Genomic DNA, 19,969 nt, shown 5'->3' with positions numbered 1-19,969 from the left:
ACTCTATCAGACAATTGGTTGAAGATCGGTATGTCCCTCGTCATGATAATTATGACCATATCATCTTATTGCTACCTCAGGGGATGCCGCATGGTATTCCTTCCACCTTACTCGCCGGATTTCAATCCAATTGAAGAATCCTTCTCAGATTTCAAATCAAAAATTCGCCACAATGGTGAGTTGGTGCGGGAAATGATGAGTAGGAGTGATGAGGAGACCATACGACTCCTATGTCACTTATATTTCCAAGTAACCTCAGTTGATGCTGCCGGATGGTTCGAAAATGCCGGGTACTGGTTGCCACCATAATATCCCCTCTATATGCATTTAGAAATCACTGACGTGTCACTAAAAACTAACAAATATGTATCGTATATAGTGATGTCTACTGGATATGAAGGATAATTCACATATAAGATCTCTTCCGAATGTGTTTTATCTCCTTCTCCATTGCATTGTAGAGTTCTACGGCATGCCCAAATGGGATGCCAAGACCTAGCTTCACCAGGCCCTCTGCCCGGTTTTCTTTGCATGACTCGAATAGCACATCAAGTCGGTCAATTCCGATGTCATCAAGGGGAAGAATATACCGTTGAAAGTTGCGTGTTTGAGGGAACTTATGCCTATCTGAATCAAGCTGAGTCAGCCATTCCTCGAGAGCAGGGAATTGGGATGCAGGGATATCCGGTCCATCACTACTTGGGTTGGTAGTGGTTGCATGGTGATCTTGGTGCTGGGGTGCTGGGTAGTCATGTTCGGGGTTGCGGCGACGATAGCTGTTGTCGTGCTCAATAAATCTAGGGTGATTAGGTGGGCGGGTGCTATATTGGTCATTGTAGGAGTGGGGATATGACGGTACTGTGCCATATTGGAATGGTGGAGGTCCCATAAATGGTGGAACCGGCATGTGAGATGAATAATAGAAACCAGGGTGCATTCCCATAGCCATAGGATTTGGCATCGGCATCACATTGCCTCCGAATGAGGCCCCTGTAAGTTGTGTGGCGGTATTCCGCTGGCGCTTCCCAGCAGTAGGTGGGATGCTGATCCCATACTGAATACTGAGAGATTGGGGAGGGTTATTTAGGTCAACACCCTGTTCACCCTTAGCCTTGTCACATGGTCATTCAGTGGCAGTATAGTTGCGGGAATCTTGAGCTCTTACTATTGCTAGCGCCCACCCCTTTAGCGTAACCTCCTCAAGAGGGACATGTACCCCAGATGGTAGGATTGAACAAGGTTTCTGATGGACAGAGCACATTACCGCGTTGCTGAGCAACGCTTGGGTATAGTGCTTGATTGTGTTGCTTGAGACTGAGAGACGCGGCTTTTTGCGGCATTGCCTTTCAGAATCTCCCTCAATTTCACCCTCATTGGAGCCCTTATCATCTCCATCCTCCGAATCAGAAGATGAGCTCCCACTGGACTCCTTTGCTTGCCGCTTTTTACTCTGCGTTTTGCTTGGAACCCGTGATGCCTTTGTGCCAGTGGCTTTGGATTTTTTTGGCTTTTCATTATCGGATCTAGGCTAATTGTCGTGGCAGAATTAGCTAGAGGTGCATTGAACATTGAGCATACACTCACTAGATTCCGAATTTCGATAAATACTATGATGTTGGCTTTCTTTGTGCCCTCGGCTTGCACACTTTCAATCATGAGTAGGTAATCATCTTTATTGCATAGTAGCGTGCCCTTTCCCGTGGCGCTAGTTTTCCATTTGAATTCTGGGATGAAGGTGGCTACCCGTGAAGCCATTGTGACCTCCTGTTGCCACTGTGGAAAAGGCAGTGACAAAGGAAGTCGGACGCCTCGCCAGTCACCACCTTCTGTTTCAACTTTGTACAGTACTTTTGGCACATTGATAGCATTCTGGTGCCTTCCTCCTGCTATTTCGGCCTGTCCCTGGTTCACTGGACACTGATAATCACCTCCGGATGTTGCTTCGTTTGCGTGCACCACGGAGTTCTCTAAAATAGCGCAAAATGAGGTTATCCAGTCTAATGCCTACAAAGAGTGCCTACCACTCTGACCATTAACAATCTCCTGACTATGTATTCCAATGTCGGCATCTTTGTGGCTGCGGTTCCTTCTGGGATAGGAAGGCAACATGTTGGCTAGTTGGTGACTGGCTTCCGCATTATCGATTCCCGCTGCCGACTGTTGTGCTGCAAGGACAAGGAGACCAAGTGCTCCCTGGTGCTCTGTCTCAGCTAGGTGGCTGGTGACCTGTTGTGGCTGTTTTTGAGCGCGAGGGCGAGGGCAAGGGCGAGGGCGAGTGTGTGGTGGTTGAGATGAAATGCTGCCGAGTGTCACATCCAAATCATATGCGGGCTGCTTTGGATCTTGCATGGATGTATTTTTAGAGTTCAAAGTGGCTAAGCGAGAAAGTTTCTGTTGTTGAGGCTTGGTTTTTCCTGGCATATACAGCCTAGAAAGTGAAGCGCAAAAAAAGGATGACGAGTTCGGGGCTGCCCGGACTTGTCCTGTCGGCGACTTGCCAAGCTCAGACTTCCACGCATTTCTTTGCAGGGGTGGCAGCTACGAGTCCGTATGTGTCCTCTGAGGTCTATCAAGGGACCTTGTGGGCATGCAATTGGGTTTATGTATGTGATTTCCGTTGCTGTTGCACACTCTCAATAGCGAATTTTTCAAATTTAAGCACAGCACTTCGAAAAAAAAATAGCACTTAGATATTCACCCAACCTCCTTGGGGACCAAATTTGGGACAATTTCTCCCAGCCGTTGTTGAGAAAATCGGTCAGGAAGGTGGGGATAATTGGACAATCCATTTTAAAAGGTATTAACAATCGCTTCAGATAGAAGATAGATACAGACGTGTATGTTACAGCGCAACAATCCGTTTGTCAATAACTGATGTGGTTGAAGAGATATTCGGTCAGGAAGTTTGGCGTACCCTTGCAGCCGCTGAAGTTCAGCGGAAACAATTTTGCATCACGCGACAATCAAAATTCAAACCGCTGTACACCTATTCCGTACAACCACATAACGGCCAAGAGACGTCCAAGAGATGTTCTGAACACCGCCGGAGTCAGGATCGATGGAGCCTTTGTTCGCTCATTAAGCTAAGGGGAAAATACCCTGAATATCGCTTCGAATGGGACATGTCAGCGAACGATCGTCGCGACGTTGCGTTAATTGTTGCGATGCCTCGGTCCAAATACATCATTCCCGGGTTGAATAGTCAGGTCGAAACTTATCTACATGTAAGGGTGCGTTATTAATAGGACACGAAAAGAGCGGGTCCATTGAACAAGAGAAGGGTGGGCCCTCATAACTACAAAGGAGGGCCTGGATGTAAATTGCATGCATCGTTTTTCAACCAACGCGGACCTGGATGATCTTTAAAGGAGCACTGGAGGATAAGTCTCCTAGTGCCCAGGTAAGGCGGAATCTTCATCTATACGGCTCCCGCAAAGCCAATATGGAGACCTGCAACATGAACTAGGGCCCACATCTCGGGAACAAACCTAGAAGCTCACCGGCATGGTAGAGAAGAAAACGAAGTTGTTGTTTGCAATATAGTGTGATGGGTATTGTCGAGGTGACTGATGGCAGGCGATCAAAAGAGAATACAGGTGGTTGCTTTTTCTGGTCAGCAGCGAATTTTGTTGGTTCCCCTCTTTCCGAAGGTGCACTTCTCTCAAATGCTATGCCGGCGTGGCAATACTGCTGGGCAGAACCTTGCCTTCTGGAGAAGAAAAGGGTCATTGCCGGGCAAGTGGATCATTGCACTCACGGACACGCGGAAACCTGCTCGATATTACACTAGAGGGTGTAAAATACAAGATCTCTGTCTTTTCTATCTACAAAGGTTCTAGCTTATATACGGTTCTGTACGCTTATCGCTTACAGTTGCTCAGCTAAGATATCAGCTGTGAGGTGATAGTCACGGATCATGCAAAGTATCGCTTCATGTGAATCTAGTTGCTGTTGTGAGGATGCGAATGTGAGGTGGAACAGGAGGGGGTGTCATCGGTGTAATGAGTGTCAAGTTGAAATGCACATATGTGAATTGGACTATCTTACCGTGTCAGAATCTGACCCATATCCGATATCGTCATCCATACACTGTGCCCTGTTCTCGTTGGTTTTCTCCTTCAGAGCATAGGGATTAAGAAAAGAGAAACAATGAAAATCAGACTCAGGGACATACCAGTTTCACAGCGCGAATCTACATCACCCGATGGTGAGCGAGGTCATTTAATTGCAACGGCTGTGATCGATCCCATGGTCCAATTCATATAGAGGGGTATGGTACGGTGACGAGTCGCTATGTCTCGGAAACTCCAGGTCGGAGCCAGATGTGACTCATCACTGCCTTTAGCGCTGCATCCCACTGGTTTTGGAGAGTTTGCCCACGTATATCCTTCCATCGTTGGGGGAACACACTTATGAACCTATTCTGGTTTCCGCCGATCCCTGGGTTGACCCCACCTGGGGATCGGAGGTGTCACAGACAATGGGACTCGGGATCCGAACGGACCAAGGGGGAAGGTGCTGGGACACGACAAGGACAGCTGGGCGGCAATATCCCGCCCAAAATGCAAGAGGTCTCGCAGTACTGGTCAGCATTTTCATGCATCTCGCAACCAATTCTTGTGGGACCTGTACTTGAGCCTGCAATTGAGAAAACAAACAACTAGATTCTCTTTCGAGATTCCAGCTTCTCCTGCATCCCTCACAGCATCCAATACTGATGGAGCTCCTCAGATAATTCCGAGTTGGCAAACAACGTTTCCGAAGAGCGTAATATGCAGGCTTTCACAGTCCACAGCAGCCTCGTCAACGCATGGATGAGGCCCACATGCAGCTTGACGTCCATCAAATGTTATGCTATGCCCTAAGGCACCAGTCGGGTTCCCTATAGATGGCAACTCCGAGGTCTTGTAAGCTGGTGACATGCTGGGCGATACAGAGAAGGACGGATCGTGAGTGTCCTCACTGACCCAATAGGTAAGCATCAGTTCAATTCCAACACGATGGTGTCCTGATACACCAAAAATTGCCGAACTCATTCTATACTAACATAAAAATTTGTCCACACAAATGGAAAAGTATTGCGTACGCGTTGTGATAACGGTATCCGCGCCCCAGCTTAGGGTGTGATGGGTCATGATTGGAGAGTGCAAAAATCTTCCGTACGAAGAACTTCGTTAGCTTCGGCAACTTCTGTATCCCCAAGCTGTTGTAGGAGTGCCACTGCAAGTTTATTGTCGTAAATGTTCTTGGGTGTGGATACAGTCATCTAAGATTGTGGATCAGATCTATCGGTTTCGGCCCCATTTCACAGAGTCTCGCCTTGATTGCTGCCTGAGTAAGCCCCCTGATTCTCGGACCCCCTGTAGAAGGGGCATCGCTGGCAGACCTCATGACGAATGGGTCGGAACAAAGAGCGTTTTCATCTCCAACGGTGGTGAGGAAGTAATCGAACTTTGGATCATAAGATTGGGAATCGTCCGTGTATCCGAACCGCTGGGCAATCGGGCAAATGCTTTTCGGAAGTGTTGCACCGAACAGCTTGGTCGCTTGGTCAATAACTCCGGCCCGACTACGTCCCAGAACTGGGTTAACAATGGGTTCAAACTGAGCAGCAGCGAAACCTACAGTTTACCCTTGTCTATGTAACTTCTTAAGAAGTCGACATGCGTTAGCGAGTCAAAATTTACGGGGTCATCGGGATGGTCATCAGGAAGGTTTGTCGATCCACGAAACTTCAACTACAGGTCCATCCATTGAGCTTCCAGCCTCTTGGCGTATGCAGCATGTCCTCCCACAAGGACTTTGGAAACGCGCATACGTGCACTGTGACAAGAGATAGTAGGAAATACCTCTGAGAGTGCTCCCCAAACTGGTTTCGAGAGGTGGCGCCAGCGAGCTCTGATGATGGTGCCGGCGTCTCGAGCAAGCTCGTCGAAGTCATTGTTCCAACTGAAACGTCATCGAGCCTTAGGAACTGCACTAGTGTTCGCTTCTGTGAGTGAGACTGAGGCCACTGTAAGACATGCTGGATTAATCTGATCTTGCACCTCTTCTTTCTTCCTTTTTCTGAGTCAGACCTTTTCGAAGTAGGGGCCGGATGGTTTGGCGAGACTTGAATTTAGTTATCAGCTCCTTCACTGTTTCGCCTCAGCAATCTTCAGGGACAAGACCTTATCCAGCTCACAATGAGGTTTAGTCTGACCGAGTAATCGCTGTTTTTCGTTCCATAACCTCCTCTGCTCCTCCCTCCTCCATGAAAGAGTTGATGGCATCCAGCAGTGCCCCAGTGATCTCTTTCCAGAAGGTAAGATCAGGCTCATCATACGCACGAGTATTGATATCCAAGCACGATGAAAGGAAATCGCGCTGCAATTTTGCCAGCACATAGGAAGCGCTCCACGAGATTGGCCGTCAAATATGGAACGCAATAGAAGGATGACCTTGGAAGAGGGCACGAGGCAAGGAGATGGCCCTCGGTCGCTGAGACTGTTCATTGTCTTACTCAGGGTCTGCGGATCTAAAGACATCCCTTCCGGAGTACTCATGACTACACCATCCGCGATCCTCCTTTTGATGACCTTTTGGAACTGTTCATATATTCGATCCTCCGACAAATGTGCGATCCCTCCAAGATCCTGAAGAACTGTCAGGAGTTCTTCCTGTCGACGCAAAGCCGTAAGATTGGCATTCCTGGGTGCTGGGTGTTGAAACCATGTCAGGAAGGCGCCACAGCTGACTGCTGGGGAGACTCACCTCTGATCCCTTTCCGAGAATGCGCTTTGGTTGCTCCCGGGTTGTGCTGATCTGCGGATGGGGACGCACCGTTTGAGGGGGGGCCGAGAAACCCCAGATTCAACATTTGTCATCTTACGACATTTAGTTGGATTTTTTCAGATAAACCTGCTATCGCAGGACGCTTTGTGGCTTTCCTCGTCTGTGAATGACTGTTGAACACTTCACCTGTCGAGAACTAAATGAGATACACACTGATTTCAACATAGGATCCTCGATTATCCCAGGACGTTGGTCATTGATTAGAATCGATTGTTCGGGTAAGCCACCACCAATTAACCTCGAATTGACAGAATTTCCATTATTGGAAGTACCCTCTCTGGATCGACCTAAGGTTAGATCTCCGCCTTGTGTTGTTTCATGCGTAGCGGCAGGTGGGCTCTGAGGATCCTGCGCCAAATTCCTGTCCTTTGGTGGCCTGCCATGTTTCTTTGTGCCACTGATGGAATATTTCGAATAGCGTTAGTCTTCTTCTCTGGCACACTCCACTCCTTTCGTGGGCAGCCTTTCTTGACAGTCCCATCAGGTAGTATTGGATTCCGATTACGAGGAATCCCATCTGCTTTAAGACTGGTCCTACGATCTCGCTTCATTGTGGGGCGACAGAAATTGTCGACATATTTTGCCAGGGTGTCAACATCCCCATCGTAAAATTCTTCTTCGAGGAATTCTCCAAAACTTGCCACGTCAGACAAGTCCTCAGCCAAAATATTTCCGAGTTTCTCAGTGACAGCATTTGGATCAAGTTGTGAGCGCTGAAGAACCGATTTTGTCCAGTATTCCATGTGGCATTCGCGCCCATAATGCATAGCTTCGGAGACGATAGCGAAATGGCGGAGATGATGGGGCACTGGATGTTCCTCATTCTTCTTCATGAGATGTTCGATTGTCCACACATTGAACTGACTGAGGAGCGCTGTCATTTCCTAGTAGGTTGTTAGCCTGCGAGAGAGAGCAAAGGGTGAGACAGGTCATACATTGTGTGTCTTACCACGTTGGGATAAAATATCTGCAATTTCAGTTAGCTGGCGATGAATAGTGACATTCCACTTCGCCAACGTCTCCTCACTAGAATTATGTGATATGTCAGGGTCCCCTGTGACACCGCATTTCTCACCTTTATGGGATATTCCCTGGACACGTTGCCCACCTACGGTGGGGCGAATGCAAATGATCATCTTATTTCGAGCCATTTTTGATGGCACAAACACTCGTTCAATAAGCCCGTGGCGTTCCATGTTAATGATTTGGCGCCGGAAAAGTCGTCGATCCGCACGAGTAGGGTTCTGACATCCCTGAAGTGGTGCAATACGCTATTAGCTGCTCCACCTGAAGGGGAGTGTACCTACAATGGCGGGCAATGCATTTGTGTAAGCATGAGTGTTGTTGGCACGGTTTCCCAACAACTTTTTGACACGCACAGCAACTAATGGGAAACTTCCGAGTGTCAGAGGATCCAAAGGCTCAAATTCCAAGGATTTGACAGCTTCATCGATATCATGTTGGGATTTTTCCTCCTCATCGACCAGCTCTTCTTCGTGGGTCCCATAAACGGTGGAGGCAATGGCAAGTCCATTCTGAGAAAGCCGCTCTGAACTTCTATCGCAATAGACTGCAGTTGTCTCTCCTCAGCAACCAATTTTTGCCACACTTCGCTATGTTCCCAAAAGGAGCGATGAACAACACAATTCTTGGAAATCCCAGAACTGTGGATCTTGTGCCTGATGGGACGAGGGAAGTGGCATCAATTGAAGTAAGCGATTTAACACAAATGATGACTGACACTAATTCGAGTTCCTCCAGGGATTTGACAAGGTGGAACATCGATCCGAATGAGTATTTGGCGGTCTTGGCACAAGCAACCAGCTTGAGCACCATGTATGCCATGTCTGTCATCTTCGAGGGCTACTCCGCGATTAAATTAGTTGTCAACATCCAAACACATTCCACAAGCACCCACTGACTCTTGCATGAGATCCTGTCAAAGTCCGGAAAATTGTTGAAGGGCGGAGGTCATCGGATTGGGAGCAACGGAGACTTGCGGAATTTGAGGACAGAGGCCTATGGAGACCTGTCCAGTACATATTACAAGGGAGGATATATACTGAATAAAATTATCTGGTTGGAGGTGCTAATATTTTGTGCGTCGTGGTGCCCTTGGAACAACCTAAGCACGAATCAAACATGGGAGGATGATTCATTGAGTATCTCCCAGAAAAAAACCAGCCAGCCACGAGTGTGCTCATACCGTAGTCGCCCTCAAAACAAAGTTCTCGCACGCAGTATTGCACAAGAGTGTCCATGTGTCTGTCGTAAGAGTCAGACTTGGTGTCGGGTTCAAATGAGTTTCACAGTATGCATTCCTTGAAAGGCTTCTTTGCGCTTTTGGTACAGTCGTGGGTCGTTGCCTAGTGTTGGTAGAGGCGTCAGCAGCGCTCACTGATGTCTATCGCTGTTTGTGTCGCTGGGAAACGTGACTCGTTGAATCAACGTTGAATAGGAGATCTTGGGCCATCAATGGTGCATGGCATCAGATTCAAGTCGCTCCTTGCAATGACAACCTCATGTTATGGAATGCGGTGATATTCGGACCAAGTAGCCGATGGAACATTCAATTCGACGAGTCCTATCCCAACAAACCCGCCACCGTTGTCAAAATCATCCGAACATCCATGCAAACGGAGAGCTTTGCTTCAGAATCGCTGGTCACCTACCCACGATGTCGCTGCGATACTAACGAGCATCCAAATGTTAGTTTCACGGTCCCATCCCTATGGGTTTCATTAGTTTTGACCCAAACCCTCGTCCAGGTCATCTTATCCTGGCACAACACCATTTGAGAGCGATTGATTACATATTTTCACAGTCAGCCCTCCTTCTGCTTCCTCTTAGGGCTCATGTAAATATATGTGACAAGTTTGGTAGCAATGCGATATGCTCAGAGTCGACATCGGGCAAGTCAAGAAAGTGCAGATTTGCACATTGAGCACCTCGTAGAGGCTGCTATTCTACCTTGGGGAGGACCCCCCAAGCCCGCGTCAAGCCAAGTCAGACACATGCGAAGTTTAAGAGTTGATAATGGTGTCAAGGCTAGGACGTTGGATTACCAGAACCCCACAGATGCCCCGAAGCAACGCCCCGAAACGACAGCGGAGGAAGCGGACGGAGGGGACGATGCATTTCCTGCTTCGACTTTCGTGTGCAGGATCGAAATTTCGAGCAAAGTCAACTGAGCGTGACGATCCAAGCAAGTAAGCAACGTTAGTCGCGAGCCATTGAAACAAGAGGTCAGAAGTGGGAATGGGCATACTTACTGATCAGTCCAAATCCTTCTAATTGACCAGTGGTTCTCCCGAAGGCGATATCAGCACCAATTGCATAGTAGCCTAAATCCGCAGGTCAACAACTAGTAGTGCTGGAGAAGAATCACATACCAAGCACGTACTGAGCAGGGCCATAGGCCCACGAGTCTTGTCAGCAAGCTCCTCACGAGGATGTCTTCCGAAAACAACATCCTGTACATTCTCACGACCTGTCTTGGAAATCCCCAGTGGATACGCCACAGCAACCGTGGCACGAATACTGGGTCTTTCCGACCTGATCTTGGCCTCCTCTTGCAGTTGGCCTGCTTATTCCGGGGGGAGGAGAAATGTCCATTGTTGTCCCAGGATGCATGGAAGGGATTTTCAGTACCAGATGAGTTCGGTGGAGTCCAGAGAATTGCACCCTGTACTACGGGCCAGATGAAGCTAGCCATCTCGTGCCTTCTCTGGCTAACCACCTCCAAATTTTGCCTCGTTTGAATCTGAAGGTGTCAAGGGTGTAAATGTCATTCCACCTATCTCCGCGATTTTACCGGATGTGCCATCTTTCCCGTCCATTTCTTCTCCGCCGATTTTGGTTTCGCCTCCTGCCCCAAGTTTCCCCCCATTGCTGCCCCATCCATCGCCCCCACTCCTGCTCTACCTCCCGTGTCATCTCATTACCCACCAATGCCGTACCTGCGTCACTCTGCTCCCCCTCTTCCTGATGCCATCTCCCCTGAGGATACGGCGAAAGCTAAGAAGGCTGCGAAGTACGCTATTAATGCGCTTGATTATGATGATCTTGATACAGCCAGGAAAGAACTCGTAAAGGCATTGGCTATTTTGGGCGTTTCTGTCGAACTTTTAGAATCTCGCAATTTATTTCTTATACATACCCCTCCCTTAATTTGAGTTCCTCATTGGTGTTCTCCGGTTTGAGACTATGCGCTCTGTACGCCTTTCGCTCCGCCTAGTTTGTTTTGGGTTTCATGCGTTCATCTTTCTCTCGACCCTCGTCCCATACATTATTGTAGCACATTCACACTCTTCCCCGTCCCATTATTGTCTCTGTTCTTCTCAATCTACCCCCACCTTGGGGCTTCGCTGTCAGCTACAAGTTTTGTCTGTTTCCCTTTTCCTTAAATCCGTCTAGCGCCAAAAGTGGACTGATATTCTGACCGGTATATCGTAACTAGCTTGCTTTTCTTTTCTTTTCCCTTTAACCAGATATCCACCCATTCTAGTAGTACTAGTACGGTTGATCGACTCCGATCAATTCCTTATTCTATTCTGTTTCCCATGATTCCCCTGCTTCCTAATGATGGTCTTTTTTCTGCATTTGCGCCATTGCCTGTCCCCGGATTCGGGTCTGAGCTGTATGTGGTTTTTGCCGATTTGATTCCATAGACGATTTGCTGTTACCATACGCGAGTTGTCGGGGCCCAGATCGGACCATGTGTAGCACCATGCATAAGAGCGCACGGAGAAGGTTGTTGCGTTGATATGTGGCAGTGCGGCAGTCCCACGACACCACAACCTGAGGGGATCGGCAATACATGGTAAGGGTGCCTGGTTGGTGTGGCAGGGTGACGGAGTCCGCTGGCTTGTGGTGTCAGGATTATCGGCTGTACTGGATGGCTATGTACCTACAGTGTTTATGAACCTCCGCCTCTTCTGCGTGCTCCGGGTCGATCGCGCTCCCCTGTTCCCTTGGGTGGTGCAGCATGGCGCCCGTTCCTTGGGTCGATTTCTGGAAGAGCGTACAGTAGGACACCTAGCGATGGGGACGACCAAGGGTGGTGGATAGTGATGGAGGATCATGAGTAAGAGTTTGATGACAACATTGCACTTTCAGGGGTGTGGGCGTCGAGTGTTGGTCAGGTCAATGTCACAGCCTCAGGTACGCTGGAGTTAATTATAATCGGTCAATGGCATAGCATTTGGGCGAGCATGTCGAAATTAATTGCGAAGGGTGCCTACGCTAACCACCAGATACTGGGCAAATGACAGCGACTTCTTCACCCTTGAAGTAAACTTCATTCACATCCCGTTCATCTCAGCATCCACACTCCACGAACTCTCGTTCAAGACATCCTGTAGAGCAGGGTGACGTTCCGCTGGAAGACGAGCGAGCTGACCAAGCGTGAGTGAAGTATCTGGGAAAGGAATCATCTCGGTGTGGAGACCTGTTGCGGATTGAGTAGCTGCAAAGTACAGCACAGTCACAAACTGGTTCCCAGTGTTCTGAGCAGCCGGCAAGGATCTGGACATGACCGACAAAACACGCTGAACTCGTGTCGATCTTTTGATCTAATTCGGAGTTTGTGGAAAAGTGTCTGAAATAATGAAGTTAATTACAATCAACTTCCTCTTTTGCATGCCCACACTTTCATCGACCGATCCGCTGACTTCGTCATACAAAGAAAAGAGAAAAGGAAGTCTGACCTCTAGGTGCTAGTGCTCGTCATCACTCGCGTAAGACACCCACCCATCTATGTCCCTGCGTATCTCTACTTTCCATCCAAGAACCACGATCGGCGTCTCACAAGTTGATATGAAAGATCGCCATTTCTCGTTTGGCAAATACGGGACCATTATCTTGAGCTCTTTCAGGCACGGAAGTCCTTCAAGGCTCCGTTGGAGGACCATCACAACGTCGTCGTCCGGAAGCTGGAAATAAGGGGAAACGATGCTGAGGTATTCAAGGCACGGAAGGTCATGTCCAGTGAAAACGATGGCCTTTTCATCCAGTAGGTCCACAGATTGGATTGTAAGCATGGAAACTGGACTGGTCGACTGCCCGAGCGTGGTCAATGCCCCGAGAAGTTTCCCATCCTCTTCACACCATATCAGTCTGACATCTCGTACCGGTCTGCCTGGGACTAGGGCTTTAACAACCTCGCATGGGCCAGTCAGCCCTAAGCTGGGCATTGCCATGGGCTTCGCTTCGCCGCGACTTCTTGGAGAAATCTGGAGACGTTGAAGGGGTCTTGTATATTTTCGGTGGGGTGGTGTGAAAGCTTTGTGCAGTCTTGGCATGATGCTAAGCCGTAATTGTAAGATGTTGGGACAGAGCGTCAATACCCTTGAGAGCAATCCCAAATCCCAAGTCTTATCAACGGTTCTCAAATTGTCAGTGCAGGCTCCGTGCAGAAGAAGCCTCGGTGTCTTCTTCTGGCGTACATTTCTCGGAAGGTCCAACCGGAAATTATGAGCGGGCAGGTCAATGAATAGTGACCACACAAACGATCCCCGCAATTGGCCGAGTGATGACTGATTGGAAGAAACCCAGTGCGATTGTATCGTCCTCAAGTGAAACAATGCGATACATCGCACGTTCAGCGACCGCTTTCCAGTTCCTGCTGATGCGTGTCATGGCGCAAAGATCTGCTTTGCGAGTGATATATTCTCCCAAATCTCAAAGGGAAACTTTGAACGAAAGGTTGGGTCCACTGCGTGAGGAATAGCCTATCAAGCATTAGATCTGACTTTATCATTCACGATGGATGGTTGGGAGCGAAACATTCGTTTGATAGCGGAACGGAACTACGAAGGCAAGTCAGTCATGAACAGTCACCAAACCCAATCCATACCTGATGGTTCATCCTGTCGAAAAGTCAGGAAGATGAGGATCGCAGCCGGCAAGACACGGGCGTGGCCTATGGATAAGCATACGGCTTATATATATAATCCAAGTAGCGTGTAACTTGTGGTAAAAGCAAGCCACAGCCGGTTGGCACCGGTATGCAGCGATGCGAGCTGTATGTGTACTCCAGCCATGGGCGACTAGGATACAATATTGAATCTTGATACGTTGCAAGCTTGATTGACATAGTTTACAGGTACACACAACCGTCAAACCAGGCTATAAGTGGGGACTCGGATTCATGGAGGTTCATTGGGCATGCAGGCGAAGATGCTGCAACCCAATGTTCAGTCTTGCCTTGGCTGTGGCTTAGCGGAATCATATCGCATGCTGAGAGCTTCCACAAAACCAGCTGGTTTGCATCCAGATGATCCGGTTGGTGGGCTAATTTAAACTTCATAGTGTCGCAAAGGAAGTCAACAGATTCGCGAGGCGACACATTCAGAGAAAAAACACGGCAGCGAGGTGGTTTCTTCCATGGTCAACCGCCAAGCAAGTAAGAGTGATGGAAGTGGCCATGGGCAACTGTTCTCGGAAAACCGGCAACAGCCGTTGTGACGGCCATTCAAACTGTGCCAACTTCACCAAATAATCATCACAGAGGGCTGGAGGCCTGCCGATGAATGCTGACATCACAATAAATGACTCAATCGGCTTGCACCGAGGTGCGAGGATGCCGATTACCATCATCTCAAACTGATCTCTCACGCCAGGAAGACCGCACCTGCAGAAATAGATCCATTCTCCCAGCCCAATCACACTAGTACGATTTCTGACCATGAATATTTTTGCGTTGTGCCGGGATATGAGTTTGCCCAACGACCATGGCAACCTGTTCCGTGGGCCGATTGGTGGCACGAAACCAAACGAGATGCCTGAGCTGCATGAAGTGTTATGGCTTCTTTCACTCAGTGGGCATCCGTGAGCACCGGATGGTGTTGTGCTATACATTCCATGTTACGCTGACAACATCTCTGTGACCCAGCCGTTTGCACGCTGCAGGCCTCGCTCGTGTTGCTGTGAATTTTTGTAAAACAGATTTTTCGCGCTGTTTAACTTCGACTGTAGGCTTGTTGGGTTACCCAGCACTGATGCCGTCGAACCATCATCAAAGCAAGATTACCAATGCAGCGCAGGGCTCGACACCAGTGCCAGGAAAGCGAGGAGAAACCGATTGCAAACACTCCATCATATTTCGTGGCGAAACTAACGAAAATTCGTGGTTTTCGAGCAACGGCGGAATGTGTATGTGCGATTCCCATAGACATTGACAGCCTCTTTGGGCTCTGGTGGAATTTCGTGCTGCGTGGCTCGTCGGTTCGGGCCTTGGCATTGATGGAGACGGTGCAGTTTGGCGGTTTTCGTGAGTGGTCCAACGGTGCGCACCATGCTCGAGCTGGCAGCCCGGCGTTGCTCGTCTCTGTGAGCGACCTCGCGTCCTGCTATGTACTTGCCTACGTAGACAGGGATTTCGACCGTACCTTATGCCAAGACAAAGCCGCCCAGTTGCAGGCGAGCACTTCGCCCCACAATTCATCGCCTCAAATACCATTGAAACCTGTTCATTCTGGTGATGTCAACCCACCCTCCTAATCCCAGGAGTATCATCCCAAATGGAACATCCTTAGGCTCTGTTCAGTAGAAAGAAAGAAACTGCTTGTGTCAGGGCATCCCATATGTACCTATACCGTTATTTTTTAAAATGCCATCATATATGATAATGGCCACATGCAAGACTAGCAATATCAAACAACATCGCATCAAGTATCAACAAAAACTTATCACTCTATTGGCACCATTCTCATTGCTCCACGGAAATCCTGACTGCTCTGAAAGTCTTTTGATGGCCCAGTATATCTGTTTTAACTATGGCAGAGATATAGTCAGTGGTCTGATTAGTCACTCATCTCATACTCACCTTGCCATACTTATTCTTACAAGCACTCGGCTTGAACACAGTCCCACATTCCTCAGTTAAGTGTGCGGAAACTGAGTTCCAAACCTTGTCTTTGAACCCGATATTCAAGGTGCCACCTGCACGCTTAACTTCAAGAAGGGAGTGGACAAGCTCCGCTTCCTCATGCAATTTCCAAACAGCATGCTCAGAAGGTGGGTTTGTGGATTCCCTCTTGGCCTGGGGTGTACGACGTCGTTTGTTATCAAGGGATGGGTCTGTGTTGCCAAGATCAGCATCCATACTTGTAACAATAATTCACACTTAATTTACATGTGAGGTTTATAAGAAAAAAGCTGTAGCAAGAAATGACAAAGAAACCGGCATGCTGAACACTCATCAGTTTCTTCTCATTTCTTGATGAAAGTGGCAGAAGAAACAAGAAAGAATCAGTCACCTTTTGAATGAAGAAACAAAAAGAAACAGGTTTCTTTCTACTGAACAGAGCCTTAGTATATGGATGATTCGACATGGTGTTGAACCTCACGTGCTCTCAACAGCACCTGTCAATGAATATCTCATGAACTACTGGACCAATTGGGATGAATGAGGTATCATTGGAATGCTGGAAACGAGGAGAATTATGATGGTAGGTGAGGAGAGCACCATAGAGGAGTTACCTTGCAAGGTCACTTTCGAGTCTGGAATTCCTTAGCATTTTTCCCACCTCCAGCAATGTCACCTTGCTACTTGGTCTCTTGCACTCACCCTCTCATTTGATTGCTTTGGTCATCCCTGCAAAGCCATGCTTTTTGTCAGAGTACACCCACTTCCGGCCACTTCCAGCCTACTTACCATCATGATCTGATTCCATGATCTATGATCACCCAGATTCCATGATCCATGATCCCTGTACAGCCTTATGATCTGATCCCACTCAAGATCCATGTTCCATGATCCATGATCCAACACAGCCAGACAAACCTGGATCATTGATTGTTGGTATGTACAGTGCCTCGTAGATTAGTTGTGTGTGTGGGCTACAGTATATTACACCCTGAGTAGCGAGCAGGAAGACCAGCTTTCTTCTCTCATTTCCCCTCGCTGCTCAGCTGGAGCCTGTGTCGCCTAGCACACCTTGCGGTTCTCCTATTGAGACCAACCCAGACCTTCCTAGTCTTACCTCCACTTCCACTGGATACTCGCTACCAGTACGCTCCCAGGAGCGCCAAGTTACCATTGGCCAACCCACAGGTTGTACTTCCAGACACTCATCCCATTCCGCTCTCCCTCTGATGGCTATGCAGCCACCTCCATTAGTGAGCCGAACGGTTCAGGTTGGGTTCCCCGGAACCCATTCCTGTAACACTATTTCGATGTCATGGCCACTCCCTGCACCCGGACACTATAGAAATGGGCCAATTAGGCCCCATTTTTATAACATGGGGGATGGCAGGTTCATGGGTTAGGGTCTGGTTTTTGATAGGAACTGTAGTGGTTCCCAGAAATCCCTATGGGTTATCGCAGGTTATGGGTTATCTCAGGTATGGCCTATCATGGTTTCAACTGTATCTGCCTATCTAATCACAATTCCTGGGTCCTGCAAATTTTTTGCCCAGGACTGAATTCCAAGGTCCTCCACTATTGCCAATTCTCCATAACCTCACTGACCAATACTGTACTAGCATGACCAACAACTGGTTCCCACGGCCTCCGGGAGTTGCCGGAGGCTTTCAGTTGTATTAATTTTCAATTCAATCCAAGACCCTCACGTTATGCATTACCGGTTGTTGGTTGTGCTAGTACAGTATTCCCACTTAATTTCATTGTACATAACTTCCTGCTAATCTAAGCAGCACTATACGTCGATTAGTGATGTATCGGCTCTCAATGCAAGTCCTGTCCTTATATACATCTAATGTTAGTTCTACACCACTGAAGTGAAATGCAAGCAGTAGTCAAAGCATGAAAACAAAGACCCAAAGCAACATTATGTTCACCGTCGATTGCCCCAAAAGCTCCTCCTTCCCAAAGCTCTCAAAGCATGAATGTACGGTCTGGTGACCACCAGTGGCATCGGGCTGTAACTTCCAATGCTGATTCCTCTGATGTACCATTTCTTCACTGTACATATCATTCAATGCACTTCTGCGCCATCCTGTCATATCCATCCCCGGCCATCGACTTCCAGTCCCTCCGATCCCTCCAGTCTACCTCCGCTCCTTCTTCACTAACCTCAGAGCTCCCATATTCCGCAATCCTCTCGGTACCCCTTGATGGTCACCACCCCCTCCTTTCAATTTATTACCTATGCCTCCCCAAGTACGGAGCCCCGAAGACTTCCGGACAGCTCCGACATCCACTAGTGCACTCCTGCCTCCACTGGGCAATACACTTGCCTGCCCTGCAGAGCCCACCTTCGGGCCTATCCCTCCTTTCCGTTTCTGGGTTATCGCCTGCCTTTCCGTTAACCCCGTGACCCGACTCGTCGGTAATATTCAGTCGGCTAATGTTTAACCCTGTTAGCTCCGCTCCGTTTGGCTCTGCCATTTGCGGACCTGTCTTTGCTGTAACCATATATATATCCAACTTGTACATAGGTTACACTTCAGTAATAAAATCGACTAGAGTTATCCCCCTTCAGTTCTGGTTGCCAGTTAGTAAGTTAGGGCACAGACGTGTTACTAGGCACAGTGCTCTTGGCATAAGTCGCTGAGGCCGAAGCCCTCTGCCATGGAGACTTTCCTTCATCTCGAACCTGGTCTCTGACACATCCTTCATTCTATGCTATGCAGGTCGTTGCGATGTGAAGCATGCACTCTAGTGACATGTCTGACATGAATTTGACCAGTCAATGTCTGACCACGTGACTGCTTGTGACCATGGTCCAACACTGCAAGTTATCAGGCAGGGCCTCAACGATGGATGTCAGTCGAGGGGGAGTTCTGCTACCACAGTGAACACCCAGCACGGGCCTAAACCTTCACATGGTGCCCCTGTTTAAAACTAATTAAGCCTCTAACATCTGAAGGGAGGATGACGTGGCCACCATGGTAATGCCAATCAACCACAACCCCATAAGCCCAGAGCCGCACTGGCTGGAGAGATGCAAGAGCACAGGTGCATGTCCTGCCATCAAGCCAACCCTTCCTTTTCCTTCTTACCACTACCTTTTTGGGATGACGAGCGCGATAGTGGCAACGCCAATGGTGACCTCCGTAAGCCCAGACGGGACTGGCCAGAGGACTGTGGGTTCAAGTCCCACCGTCACCCCAACCCTTCCTTATTCTTCTCTTCTCCACTACCTTTTGGGATGGTGAGGTGCAATAGTGGTAGCGCCAATGGTAGCCTCCATAAGTCCATGGGCAGGCTGGAGGAGTGCAGGTTCAAGTCCTGCCATCACCCCAACACCCTTCTTCCTTCTTTCTCCACTACCTCTTGGGATCATGGGGCGTGATAGTGGTAGCACCAGGAGGGCCATCACCCCAACTCACTTCCTTCTCACTTTCTCCACTACCTCTTAGAGTGATGAGGTGTGATAGTGGTGACGCCAGGCTGCCATCACCGCAAAACTTTCATTTCTCTCCACTACCCCTTCAACCGACAGCCCCTCCACCGCATGTCTTTATTGAACACATGAGCTGGAAGCCACTTAACACCCTCGGCTGCCATCCTAAACACTGAACGGCCAACCAAGATGCAATCTCACAAGAACACGCTTCACCTCAACCCACCCACAAGAGCTGCTGTCACACTGAACAGCCAACCAAGACATAACCAAACCCTAGGCCTGGGTATCAATCCAACAACACATGGAGCCTTCACCCAATTCACCTGCAAGAACTGTGCCCACACACCCCACTTTCTTCATCACCTTTCTGGGCTTACAGCAGCAAATCGTGCACCCCCTGCACTGGGGATCATGTGTCTCTTCTATGCACTATTTCTTCACTATGCTTTACATTTCTCCACATCATTTGTTACTATTTTCCAGTGCAGGGGATGCACGTCCTTATGTGTTATTTCTTCACTCCGCTTTACTTTCCATACCACCTGATACTCAATGTCTCATCCACCCATTGACACTTAACTCCTCTCCACCTACTACTTTCCAAACATTTTCCACCTGCGTCATTATAGTATGGCATATGCCGATAGGCACAGATACGACTAACCCTAAAACATTCCCCAGTACGTCCTGCAAAGATCATGTGCCGAAAGCAAAAATAGTTCAAAAATAGAAAACCTACAAAACCCCCCTGAGATGAGTGCAAAAGGAAATATACACATGATCAGGGCTGAACAAAAAATGATGGTCCATTGCCTACATGT

The 19,969-nt window shown here is 48.5% G+C and overlaps 7 protein-coding genes across 7 annotated transcripts; 2 read left to right on the top strand and 5 right to left on the bottom strand.

Annotated features, from left to right (window-relative positions):
- Nucleotides 1-406: 406 nt before the first annotated feature.
- EI90DRAFT_3158841 (uncharacterized protein) lies at nucleotides 407-2,438 on the bottom strand (the record flags this gene model as incomplete). The annotated part of the gene is made up of 4 exons (XM_039066200.1): nucleotides 2,022-2,438; nucleotides 1,585-1,967; nucleotides 1,166-1,528; nucleotides 407-1,111 (listed from the first exon to the last, which is right to left on the bottom strand). Exons 1-4 carry the CDS (start codon nucleotides 2,419-2,421, stop codon nucleotides 407-409), a joined length of 1,851 nt encoding a protein of 616 aa, XP_038909246.1. The 5' UTR covers nucleotides 2,422-2,438.
- Nucleotides 2,439-3,776: 1,338 nt separating this feature from the next.
- EI90DRAFT_3086023 (uncharacterized protein) lies at nucleotides 3,777-4,622 on the bottom strand. The gene is made up of 4 exons (XM_039062174.1): nucleotides 4,476-4,622; nucleotides 4,175-4,455; nucleotides 4,048-4,116; nucleotides 3,777-3,948 (listed from the first exon to the last, which is right to left on the bottom strand). Exons 1-2 carry the CDS (start codon nucleotides 4,597-4,599, stop codon nucleotides 4,292-4,294), a joined length of 288 nt encoding a protein of 95 aa, XP_038909245.1. The 5' UTR covers nucleotides 4,600-4,622; the 3' UTR covers nucleotides 3,777-3,948; nucleotides 4,048-4,116; nucleotides 4,175-4,291.
- Nucleotides 4,623-5,181: 559 nt separating this feature from the next.
- Nucleotides 5,182-8,679, bottom strand: EI90DRAFT_3158840 (uncharacterized protein; the record flags this gene model as incomplete). The annotated part of the gene is made up of 14 exons (XM_039066199.1): nucleotides 5,182-5,569; nucleotides 5,626-5,738; nucleotides 5,819-6,013; nucleotides 6,078-6,111; nucleotides 6,203-6,366; nucleotides 6,441-6,697; nucleotides 6,754-6,799; nucleotides 6,872-6,934; nucleotides 6,988-7,173; nucleotides 7,233-7,718; nucleotides 7,770-7,888; nucleotides 7,943-8,087; nucleotides 8,142-8,391; nucleotides 8,444-8,679. 14 exons carry the CDS (start codon nucleotides 8,677-8,679, stop codon nucleotides 5,263-5,265), a joined length of 2,601 nt encoding a protein of 866 aa, XP_038909244.1. The 3' UTR covers nucleotides 5,182-5,262.
- Nucleotides 8,680-12,551: 3,872 nt separating this feature from the next.
- EI90DRAFT_3134247 (uncharacterized protein) lies at nucleotides 12,552-13,136 on the bottom strand (the record flags this gene model as incomplete). Its single annotated transcript, XM_039064648.1, has 1 exon — nucleotides 12,552-13,136. The coding sequence occupies one exon, from the start codon at nucleotides 13,134-13,136 to the stop codon at nucleotides 12,552-12,554; it is 585 nt and encodes a 194-aa protein (XP_038909243.1).
- Nucleotides 13,137-14,521: 1,385 nt separating this feature from the next.
- On the top strand, nucleotides 14,522-15,336 carry EI90DRAFT_3021493 (uncharacterized protein; the record flags this gene model as incomplete). The annotated part of the gene is given in 5 exon segments (XM_039057663.1): nucleotides 14,522-14,664; nucleotides 14,729-14,772; nucleotides 14,812-14,988; nucleotides 15,008-15,106; nucleotides 15,206-15,336. 5 exon segments carry the CDS (start codon nucleotides 14,522-14,524, stop codon nucleotides 15,334-15,336), a joined length of 594 nt encoding a protein of 197 aa, XP_038909242.1.
- Nucleotides 15,337-15,510: 174 nt separating this feature from the next.
- EI90DRAFT_3134246 (uncharacterized protein) lies at nucleotides 15,511-15,940 on the bottom strand (the record flags this gene model as incomplete). Its single annotated transcript, XM_039064647.1, has 2 exons — nucleotides 15,511-15,609; nucleotides 15,662-15,940. 2 exons carry the CDS (start codon nucleotides 15,938-15,940, stop codon nucleotides 15,511-15,513), a joined length of 378 nt encoding a protein of 125 aa, XP_038909241.1.
- Nucleotides 15,941-19,426: 3,486 nt separating this feature from the next.
- EI90DRAFT_3086018 (uncharacterized protein) lies at nucleotides 19,427-19,720 on the top strand (the record flags this gene model as incomplete). Its single annotated transcript, XM_039062173.1, has 1 exon — nucleotides 19,427-19,720. A coding segment is annotated over one exon (294 nt), but the record flags the coding sequence as incomplete, so codon positions are not given.
- Between the last annotated feature and the right edge of the window lie 249 nt (nucleotides 19,721-19,969).

The sequence above is a fragment of the Cantharellus anzutake genome, assembly GCF_015039405.1.
Source record: "Cantharellus anzutake strain C23 chromosome Unknown EI90scaffold_115, whole genome shotgun sequence".
Taxonomy (NCBI): Eukaryota; Fungi; Basidiomycota; class Agaricomycetes; order Cantharellales; family Hydnaceae; genus Cantharellus; species Cantharellus anzutake.
This window is presented reverse-complemented; position numbering and strand designations above follow the sequence as displayed.